The following is a 12,102-nucleotide window of genomic DNA, read 5'->3' on the forward strand; positions in this document are numbered from 1 at the left end:
ACAAACACTTTCAGGGATCTCCTGGCCAGGCTACACTGCAAAAAATGTCCTTTCATCTAAGATACAGTTTTGAATTTAGACTCAATGCTGCACTAAATTATTTGGTAGAAAAGAGCAGTTTGAGGACAGAACTGCAATACAATACCTGCATCAATCAAATAAACACCTACATTTCCTGGTTATTACACACAGCTCACAGCAGGCATGTAGGTGACTTAGCTTGAACTCATCACTCTGTAACACAGTGCGATTGCATGAAAAGAAAACAATAGTCCAAATCAGTGCAGGAACAGGCATGCACAACACAACTACCCACCATAAAACACACACACACACACACACACACACACACACACACACACACACACACACCTCTAAGAACAGAATCGATTCCTTTCACAGTACATTCCTCTGTATGAAAGAGAGGCCCTGACTCCATTTCACAATAAACTCCGGTAGTTATGTGGTGTATAGGAGCAAGGGATAAAAAGCCTCTTTGTCCAGAAAAAAATGAGATAAGGTGCTCGAATAGAAAGAACATTGGAAAACATGTAGCACAGTGGGCTGACACAGACATGCCCCATATTTGTGTGGAATTGAAGGTTAATCACGTGTCCCTGGTGAAGTTACAGGCTATACTTAGAGCACACAGTGGTGTAATGAAATCACAAAGAGCGCAAGGTGACTTTTTCTCACTGCCTATCTGGGTTTATGATAACTTATAGCTAAGTGTTACCAATATTTTCAACTGTAGTTCACCGTTGACCTGTTTGGTTTGCATGTCCATACAAAATGTAACAAAATACAGACATGTCTGCTTTGTGTGTTACTTTACAAGGGGTGAAAGAGAGACAAACCAGCCTCCTTAATTTTGATAATTCCATTAAGTTTTATAAGAAGAAGAAGAAAACTGAAAAATACACACAGTTACATAAATGCCAGCATTTGCAACCATTTGCAAGTGTTCAGCACAGCATGTTTGTCAGAGAATGGCATTTTTCCCACATAGAGACAAAGCCTCTCATGTTTCTAAGCCCGGTGTGACAAGTCAAAAGTGGCTGACAACAAGTGTCTGTGACTGTAAATGAAACCGCACATTGTAATCTGTGTGTGTGTGTGTGTGTGTGTGTGTGTCTTTTTGTCAATGTTTAACAGAAGAATACGCAGTGGGGGTCTTATGTTCACAGGAAGAAGATACCTTTGGCATGAGGCAGTCAATATCTGTCTGTTAGCCCCCGATAGGTTATGGTTATGGTCTCTGGTGCAGTGTGTATACAAAGATGAACAGTGAAAATAGATTTAGAGATAAAGGGACATAAAACCAACAGCAATCTTCTACGTCTGTCTAGAAGTAAAGACAAAAGAGGACATCCTCTATGTAATCTGGATCAGGAAAGTGGGTTAGCCCATAAGTGGTGTGGCCCACATAATAGGGTTCTCCTGGGGAAGGGAGGCATTGAGGATGATAGATTGGGGAGAATGAAACAGTGGAATGATGTCAAAGCTCACAGAGGCAGGAAGCAGGTATACAGCTGATAGTTTACCTGCAGCATTAATAATAATAATAATTTTAAATGTTATATATATAGCACTTTTCAATACAGGGTCGAACAAGTCAAACAAAAATCAGTATCTAACAGAGTCGTGTATAACGAAGAATATATAAAACATAGAAGAAGTCAATGTACAGTCAAGGGAATATAATCAATCAATAAAAAGTCAATATAAAAATAGTGAAAAAATAAAATACACATCAACCTTTGAAGGCTTTTTTTGTATAAATGTGTCTTAAGAAATGAAATGAAACCAGTAACAAACTCTGGTGCCTGATCTTCTCTGGTAGACTGTTCCAGAGTGTAGGGGCCCTGACAACAAAGGCCCTGTCTCCTTTGGTTTTTAGCCTAGACTAGGATTAGCAAACAACGCCCAGGGTATCAGTCTGCGACCTGGCTCCTAGGGGGATAAGAGCTCAGAAATATATGAAGGTTCCAGCCCATGCCAGGCCTTAAAAGTGACTAGAAGAAACAGGCAGCAAGTGCGAGGATGCTAAAACTGGGGTGATATGGTCACATTTTTTGCAACAAGTCGAGCTGCAGCATTTTGAACTAATTGTAGGTGGTGAATTATTTTCTGACTAAGATAGATATAAAGGGAGTTACGGGAGGAGATAAAAGCATGGATGAGTTTATCCAGATCTATGGCTGAAATAAAAGACTTTACCTTGGCTTCAAAACACGAGTTCTGGTCAAAAACTACCCCATGATTTCTGGCCGAGGGCTTAGCGTGAGTTGCTAGCTCACCTAGGTTCGCCATGATGCCCGTATGTTTCTTTGTCATCATCACACATTTTACTGTCATTCAATCTGGGTTCCTCAGATTCAAAAGCTTTATCCACTTTGCTAACAAAGGTAGTAACTGAATGAGACAGTCTGTGATGCACGGAGGAAGTTTCCCATCTGGGGGAGCGGGAAAGCATCCACTGAATACGACACCTCCATCTATCTCTCCATTTGTCTGTTAACTGAGTCACTGCCAGTGACAGCGTCGCTCAGGACAGCGCATACTGTGTGAACAAAGACTGTCTATGTCTGACAATAAGCAACAGACCTTACTCAAGGAGACACTGCTGCTTAGTCACTGTCTAAAGGTGTGTGTGTGTGTGTGTGTGTGTGTGTGTGTGTGTGTGTGTGTGTGTGTGTGTGTTTTTATGTGAAACTGAGGCTGGCTGACAAACTGCAGTTATCATGATTGACTAATGACGAGTTCAAAACAGCAGCTTTCATTCATAACACAGAATGGTAAGGGGGGCTGTGAATGTGCTGGCATACATGGACATGCACACATCTCTAAAGTGGATACTAACAGTTTGTATGACTCACTTCCTCTGTGAGTGTGTGTGTGTGTGCACTGTACTGTTATCTTTGCTCTCTCTATTGACGCCTTGGTCAGGGTGAAGTCCTATACAAGAAAATGTGCCGAATCTGTAGTTGGGTGGGGTTCACTTGCAACATCAGCAACAGACCCTCAGCTGTTAAACTGCGCCCTGACACCAGTTGCCACATAGAGACACAAGCCACTAACCACATTCCAAGGCCAAAACACTTACGCATAAAAACATGTATAGCCCTCACACTAAGGTAGTCAACTCTGTATCCATTTACAGCAACGAGGACCTGGAAATAGATATCTGCATGGCATGAGAACACTATAATAAAATAATATGCTAAAAATGAACTGTTTTGAATTAAATTAAAATCATATTTTAGTTTCATGATGCTAATTTTACTATATGTCCAAGCCAAGCATTAATTGTTTTTTCCATCATGTCCAGTGTGTGTATGTGTGTGTGTGTGTGTGTGTGTGGGGGGGGGGGGTAAGTATTATTACTGTATAACAGCAAGGACATTACGTGATTTACATTTGATTTAAATCAAATTCCCCTACAAACAATAAGTCTATTGTGTTAAATATTAAACTACAACCTAACCTTGCCTTGTTGCTTAAAAAGATAAAGAATGTGAGTTCAATAGTGAAATAAGTAAGAATCTTTATTAAATACCTAATTTGAACAATACAGCTTTGTTCTCTCTTTCACCAAACTTATTAGGCAAAACAGTCAAGTTATTGCCATGGGAACAATAGCAGGACATGGTTGAATTTTACTCACAGCTTGAAGAAACTGAGATTAAACAATTTCTCATTTGTGCTAGCACTGAGAGGCTGAGTGGGAACAGTGCTCCACAATGACGTATACACAAAGACTGGGTAATAAAAAAAAGAGTTAAACATTCGCTAGTTAAAATATCCTTCAGCATACCAAGGGAGCCTCCAACCAGAAAGCTCCAGTGGTTGAGCTTTGTTTGAGAGAAAGGTTCTTAGAAGGGGTAAACTTTCCCCTGGCATCTCCCCTGCACCCCTGCAGTGTTCAACATGACATAAAAGCCCTGAGGGTCCACACACACACACACACACACACACACACACACACACACACACACACTTAAGTGTTCATACAGATTTAAGATGTACTCTGCACTAAATTGGGATCGAAATTCCACATCATAACTCTCACAGAACTCTATGGAGACCAGATGTGGCAACTTTGACACTGCTGTTGTTCAAGAAATGTGGCAGAATGCATCCACTCCTAAGAACCCCCATGCCAATGACCCCCTTTGCCTAGCATTTCATGCCCCAGCACAGGGCTTGGTTTGGGCTACAGAGCAGCGATGGCCCATTGTTCTGTGGGTACACAGAGCTGTCTTGAGAGGGAGACTCGGGGGAAGTTTTGGCATTCCTTGAAAGCAACTCTTTTCTCAATGGGTTCATGGTCTGAAGTGCTTCCTCTTGCTGGCAAAAACATCTTCCTGGCAACATCTATACGCCCTCTTTCCCTCTGTGGATGTCAGGAGCAAACATTTTCGTACATAAACAGGCTTAGTTCATCACAGTTTTCTGCCAGGCCACATTAAACACTAACAGAAGCCACACTGATAGGTTGCCGAACATGAGGCTATAAACCATACATCCGAGCATATGAAGAAAACATATCAGTTAGACAATATCTCAGACTTGGGGGAAATAACACCGGGATGCATCAGTTTCCACTGATAAAAGCAAAATATTCCTGATACCTGAGAGATGATAATATGAAGAAAAAAAAACAACAGGGAAACATTTCTCTAGCTGAACAGAGTTCTGATAGGAGCTTCTGCATCACGTTACACAAATTACTGGTTTGACCAACACATTCTTCTTTTAAGGGTGGGTGTATATATGCTGAGCAAAGGGGACACCCATAGTATCCAAAATGTCACTCAAGCTACTAATTTGTTCAGTTTGGACACTTATGGGTGAGAGTGTGTAGATCTACAGGGTGGAGAAGGGCAGAACACCAAAACCAACCAAACCACAGCTGTTAAAGCTTTTATTCAGCACAAATTAATGGCAGATTCAGAGACCTGCAGGCTGGGAGAGTGTGGGTGGATGGGTGTGTCATCACACACACATAACCACTTCCTGGCCGTGCATTGCTGGTTGTAGCCACAGTGTTGTGGACTAGTATGGACCATCCTTGAGTTAAACATAATGCAGAGTCGGAGCATTGAAATCGAGGACATTCCATCCCCACCTCCATAATAATAACCACACTAGCCCAGGCTCCCACTGCATGCCTGGGTGGCTTCAGCTGAAACAGCAGACGAGAACCGAGACAGAGCAGAGTGCAGAGACACACTGGTGGCCTTGTGGATCAGAGAGGAGGGATGTAGAAAACAGATGTCTTCTCTGCTCCCACTGAGAGCAGCAGGCAGAGGATCTACGGGACGGCTGCAGAATGGATTTCTGAACAAATGCTGTATGAACATGTCATTGTTTGCTCGGTTTCCCATTCTCCTTCCACTCTCTGACCATATTACCCTGTCAATTTGTGATACGCACACAGCAGAATGATTCAGCACCACTGGACCTCAGAGGATGTGGAGTCAGAACAGAGCCAGAAAGACTGTCAGTCAGGACTTGTCCAGATAATGCAGAGACATTTGAATTATATTCATACAGAAACAATAACTCGCCAAGGATATAATAAGTCTGAAAATCAACCTGGATGCCTAGCAATACAAAATTTTATTTACATAACTGATTGCCATAATTAGGCACATAGTCCACAGAAATTCCCAAAAGTCTGGTTCTGCACTCTCTAAATTAATTTATAATTATTTATTTAAATCATGCTTCCGGCTTAATTTGCCTCCAGCCTCCAGGCACACTAAAACACTTTTAAACTTATTGTTTTTACCATTTTACTCCATTCAAAGGATACTACACGTGTCCATTTAACAACAATCATGCTTTGAATATGGCCTCACTGGGGCATGGAGAGTCCTAAACAGCATCTTTTCTCTACCGAATCCACATTTTCATTGCCCACATACATACAAATGAGTGTGCAGGGCAAAGTCGGCAGTACTCACTTTGGTTCAGACCAACAAAGGAGTCTTTATCAGCTGCTTGAGCATTGTGCATTTCGTTCTCCGATAACGTACCATTGACTGACTGAAATTTGAGACAAGCCACCATTACATACCAGTACACATATTTACATAACAGACTAAGATGTTGCCTCAAATAAACACACACACATACACAAAAATGTGATATCCCTTGGCACAGTGAGAAGGGGGTGCTTGCACGGTGAGGTAGCCTGCTTCATTGAAATGCCACAGACTGGTTCCACAGTGGCATTGACAGAGCCCTAAAACACAGAGCCGGAGGAGAGTCCCAGTCTCTGAAAGAGGATCATTAGCATTGGCAGCAAGGGCAGGGACACAAATTAATCTTGTATATATGAGAACCAGCTGAGAACAGATTACAGAGTTAAGGAAGCCATGATTGTTGTTGTTATAAGAAAGGAAGTCTTTACCCTGATAAATAAGTAACACAGAGACTAAATAGGGGATGATAATATGAGTTAGGGGTGGGATATATCTGTGAAGCTTCATTTAAAGATGAATGTAAAGGCTTGGCATATGCCTGGTCAGTGGCTTTTTATCCCCTTTTCTTTTCATTTTTTCTCAGTCGTGCTCTTTACACTTCTGCTTCCTCTCACCCTCACCCGACCCCGCTGGCCAAATAAATACATGAATAAATATTATGTTAAATAAGTAATGAATGCCTGCACGGCCTAAAAAAGACCATGTGTCACTGCTCATCTCTCTTATCACAATGCCTCTGAGGAAAATTGCTTACACTGTTTGTACGCTCTGTACACAATCATCAGTTCATCTGAAAAACACATGAGATCATTCACTCCTGAGATACTGTGCAGATTTAACCCCATCAACAGTACTGCACCTACAGGAGGTGCTGCATGTTTTAGGCCTTTCCCAGCTCGTGTGTCAGATATGAACACCAGATCAGGATAATTCTGACTGCAGATCAATGTGATGGAGTGTGCCTGGCCGCCCTGGGGTAGTGATGCTTTCCTGTGACATGAATTATAAACAACTAATACACATAAGCTGACACTGTGTACGCGTGAACACATGTGTGGACAGGGTGGAAAAGCAAGAGAGATTCAGAGAGGGAAGGAGAGAGACAGAATTAATACCCTATCTTTTCTATTTGCGACATTGCACCATTAATACTCCTTAAGTATCCTCTTACAATTGAGTACTCCCTCCCTCCCTCATACTCCACACACACATCTGTCTTTTGTATTTTATTTTTTTACGTCTGTCTAGTATTACCAAAACAATTCTTATCAAAACTGTGTAGATCTAAATTGTGTGTTTAGTTTTAGGTAGTATTAATTTAACAGACACAAACATCCCTAAAACAGAAACATGTTTCTGACTGAAAAACCAAATACCGGCATTCTCAAGTGAAACCAAAGTAATATGCAAACCGAACAGGGCTCAAAGTAAAGTGTGTGTGTTTGTGTGTCTGTGTGTGAAAGAGAGAGAAATGATGAGATAACGGAGATAGACAGAGGTAGAACGTTCCATCAAGACAGCATTAATATGCTCTGTAAGTAAATATAATTAGAGGTTAGATTGGAAGTCGCTTTTGAGCCTGTCTGATCTGCCGACAAACAGTGGCTAATACAAAGCAGATGTTGACATGGAAGCTTTGCAGAGAGGAAGAGGAAAACATGCATGAAGAGGACCAGTTCTAATCCAGCGATAAACAGCTGAGAGGGATACAGAGCTACAGCTCTGACCTAGTTCTCAACTTTTGGAAGCAGCCCTTTTAGACTATTCCCTTGCAGGTGGCTGTCCACAAGCACTGTGCTTAGCAGAAGAGCAGTTTTGAAATTTTGCAGTGTTATTCAAAGAAACAGTTGAACAAGGTAAGTGTAAATGGGAAGGAAAGAAATTATGGAATTATTTAAATGAAATTAAAAAGGAGCCAAACAAATGTCATGCAATAACCATCTGAAGGTGCCATGTAGGGACAGGCTATTAAAACAATTTCATGGGAGACTGAACATAACGTGAGGCACATTTAGCTTACTATCAACCCACTACTGAGTCCCACAGACACACTCTTACCTCTCTGTAGAAATATTATAGGATTCTGGTTAGAATCGAGCAAAATGCAAAGTAGTTTGGAAATGCTGCAAATTAATAAGAGCTTTAATTTGTGGACGAGAATGCAGCCCCAGTTCCCCGGTGCAATATAATTAAAATATTGCACAAAGCAAAACAGGGCAGCCTACACACGCAAATGCCTGCAGAGCAAGATTAAAGTGCCAAATAAGTTAGTTTGCAGAGGGAGAGAGATCAGTCAAAGTTGTAAACAGAGATCCCCATAGCATGTGTGCGTCTGTGCGTGTGTTTGTTTGTTGTGTGTGTGTGTGTGTGTGTGAGTGAGAGAGAGAGTAAGAGATGAGACGGTGGTGATAACTGGCGGACAATCTTAGTCTCTACCTGTGATGTGTCCAGGAAAACGCTCTTTCTGAACTTCCCTCGCCGTATCTCCATTTCCAGGGCAGAGCCGCGGGCAACGGTTGCTCTCGCTGTTTGATTTCGGCAAAACATCGCCTCTGCTTTCTGGCAACTTCACAGACAGTCCTGAAAACACCGTATTAGCTGAACTTTCAAATATCGCTTCGAAAACTGCCCAACAGCCCAGCGCAGATCCAGGAGGCACACAACGGCCCCACCGGAGAAAAGTCCCAAGAGACTTAGGCAAACCCAGAATCAAATACTGGCGTTTCTTTTGATGTGGGAGACGAAACCGAAGCAAGTCCACTCACAGGGGGGGAAATCCTTCTTTCACAGTTGACTTTACACTTTCCCAAACACTGCCCTCTTTTGCGTCCAACAGTGACACGGTGAAACCCCATGTGGTGCAGCTGAGACCTAACTTTGCCTTGTCCTGTATACGGAGACATCTACAGGCGGTGAATGACGTGCACTCCGTAGAGATTTACTATTGCAATATCTGAGATGCCTGTTGTAGGCCTGTTCCTGCAAGTCATTCAGCAGCATAGTCTAGAGAAAGCATAGGAACCACATGGCCTTAATACTTCATTCTGGTATATAACATACAACATCTAACAAAAATTTAGGCTAAGCTACATGTTGAAGACATTAATCTAAATTAGGTTAATTGTATAAGAAAGAATTTTGTCTTGTTCATACTTAATTTATAAAGATTTCTGGCTGTGTTTTCTTACTGCTATAACATAGGCACTCTAAAGTTGTCATAAATTAAGCACTGTGAATATTAAAGTGGTGATGACTTCTAAAGTGGATAAAGTTGTATATCATGCTCAGATTTGATCATGATTAGATCTATGAAATGTACTTTACAAATACAAGTTATTATCTTATGTGACATATTCAAACAGATGCCATTTAATGGGCTGACCACTCCATTGAATTATTGTTTTTCTATAAAGTTCAGCCTGAATGGTTTGATATCACTGGAAAGCTTGATGTCTTCATCAGAATACATATGTATACATATGAATATATAAGAGATGTTTGGCCAAGTAATGTGCCTTGGAATGATGAATCCACCAGTGGAGCTGGGTTGATAAGGTTAATAGCACATGGCTTCTTAGCCTATCACATAAAGAGGTTACTAAATAAAACAGCCTATTAAAGGACCAGGAGCTTTTTAAATGTACAGTATGTTTCAGGTGATGCTTATGTGCTACTCTGTGGCCTCTGAGAATTCCTATTTCCTTAATACTAATAATGCAGCCTACTAGGGGGCTGTGAAGTGGGGGGTATGGGCTATAACAATATATTTACGAAAATCCGCAACAGAGCATGAAGATCCTGCAGGAATGTGAGTCACAATCTGTGGCGGCACCAGGACATTACTGGACCAGCTGTGAGTGGAATTTTGAAAGGTCAGAAAGTCATTCAGGTCCCACTGAGGCAGAGGTCACATTCACTTAGAGAGTGACAGAGGTCTGCTGGGAAGTCCCAGCCTCATGACACAAGATAATGCTGCAACGCAGTTAAGTCCAATCCTATAAGAAGGCACATTTTATCCACATAGGGGATGCCGTCCAACTCATGATTCTATAACTCATTCTATAAGTTTCAAGTAAGCAACGTACCATATCCTCACACGCAGCTTTGTACTGACTGATACAAGAGGCTAATTAGAAGGTAGTCAAAAGCCTAAATAAGTAAAAGAGCCTTTAGTGATGCAAGGCTGGATAGCAATGCATTAAGATAAAGTCTACATCAGAGTTGTGTAATTGCGAGCCATTGTTCACTGTGACTTTCCTACTATTTACAACATAGATGCTTTAATTAACATTAATCCACTGTCAAACATCATGGTATCATGTGATGGTGAGCATGTTTTGTTCGTTTTTGTCCGAATCATAAACAGCCTTGATTCCGCAGTCTGTCTGACAATAATAAAATCTAATTTTAGTGTCTGTTTCTTTGGAACAGAGAAAAATATAAACAGTGTTACCAATTACACTTCATAGTCCAAATTTATGTTTTCCAGTCTCAAAAACACACACTCTCCTCTGTTGGGGTTAATGGTGTTTGCACCACAATCTTAAACATGTAATGATGACTGTATATCTGCAAGGAGTGTTTGGTGCTCGGCTTCTACAGAAAAAGGGAAAGGGGCTTTTGCAGCCCCTGTTTCTCTAATCTCCCCCCCCCCAAGTCTTTTATTTAAAAAACAGGATGTTTGTTGATGTTGGGAGCTTGAGTAAATAGCTGAAGGCGCTGTAACTCATGCAGCAATGTGATCTCACTTGGCTGTCTGTCTGTTTCCTAGAAGGGACTATGTGAAATGCAGATTATGTTTACACGCCTCATGCCGCTTTGGTCAGTAGGGGGTAGACAGTCACAGAGGGGAGCAGTACTTTCCCAAGCTAGATCTGACCCCCTTTTAACTCCTTGCTGGGCTTCATTGACCCCTTTGGGCTGCTCACTTTGCTGCAGAGTCAGGCAAGCATCAGGCTTATGTGCAGGCTTTGCCATGGCAGATTTTAAACCCATGTGTGGGGAAAGGATAGGTCTTGTTTATCACCTCTTGTTTATAGAACATATTCTATTTCTAAATCCCACAAACTACATTTTCTCCCGTTATCGCCTCTCTTTTCTCTGTTTTGCCACACAAATGCACACAAAACAGCAAAAACAAAAGTGGCTGCTACAGTGAGAATCAAACAGCAGTCAACAGTGGCACAGCAACAGCTATAAAATGCAGACCGCAGTCAGCATACAAACAAAGGGGGCCACTCTTTACTCAGAAAGCAATGGCTATGGAGCAGCTGGAGGAAGATCACATGATATAAAAAGCAGGAGACAATCATGCTGTTAAACTGTACCACACAATTCTATTGTCTCTCATCCACACACAGACACATAGTGTATGACTAATTGCCCACCAGTTTAGAACCAGAGGAGTGGTATTTTAAGCAGGGAGCAAATCACCAGTATAGGAAATATGGGAAATCTCTTTGGCTTCCTTTCATGGAATGAAAGCGCTGCAGGCTCAGCAGAATGATCGTGGCTGTTCCCACTGTAATTACATGTGTTTTTCAATATTCCAAATATACACTTGCATACAGTATTTGCAACCTACTTCATCTACTGTTCTAACATTACTAAAACTCATACATTCCAGGAATGTACAACAACGGTTGCTCAGACCTAAAGTTATAAAGACAGTAAAAGAATGAAGGCTCTCATTCCACACAAGCAATAAATCCTAACACATCAGTGTGTCCACTTGAATAGTATTCAAACACCCCAACCTTACCTCGGACCTGTAAAGACCATTTTGTCTTTTTAAATGTCTTTTAATGATCTTAATGTTTAAATGACTTTGTGTAAGAATCAATCTTTAACTGCATAACTGGTCCAATGTGTCATACTGAGTTTTGCTACCCTCCTGAAATATGCACACATCTGATGTGAGTTGAAAACATTATGATGGATGTGATCTTATATTGGATGGTGGACGAGGAAACACCTCAGGGAAAACAGAGAGCTTGAATGTAAGGCATATACTGGAACGATTCTCTGAATTAACTGAGCGGAAAGCACCAGAGGGACTAAAGAAGGACTCGAGGCTGGCTTGCAATCACATTCTTAGCATGCCAAGACA

At 41.4% G+C, this 12,102-nt stretch overlaps 1 protein-coding gene across 3 annotated transcripts in view; it reads right to left on the reverse strand.

The window, feature by feature from the left end:
• Positions 1-8,903, reverse strand: part of rtkn (rhotekin) — a 58,036-nt gene extending 49,133 nt beyond the window's left edge. Inside the window, exon 1 of one of the 3 annotated variants that reach the window (XM_038704452.1) lies at positions 8,430-8,903. In XM_038704452.1, coding sequence (XP_038560380.1) covers positions 8,430-8,540 — 111 coding nt within the window. In that variant the 5' untranslated portion in view covers positions 8,541-8,903. The remainder of the gene's footprint in view (positions 1-8,429) is intronic. The other 2 variants (XM_038704451.1, XM_038704455.1) reach the window with 2 other exon arrangements.
• Between the last annotated feature and the right edge of the window lie 3,199 nt (positions 8,904-12,102).

This window comes from Micropterus salmoides, unplaced genomic scaffold (assembly GCF_014851395.1).
Source record: "Micropterus salmoides isolate LMB-PRFRI ecotype aquatic unplaced genomic scaffold, ASM1485139v1 Ms_hic_scaffold_7, whole genome shotgun sequence".
In the NCBI taxonomy this organism is placed as follows: domain Eukaryota; kingdom Metazoa; phylum Chordata; class Actinopteri; order Centrarchiformes; family Centrarchidae; genus Micropterus; species Micropterus salmoides.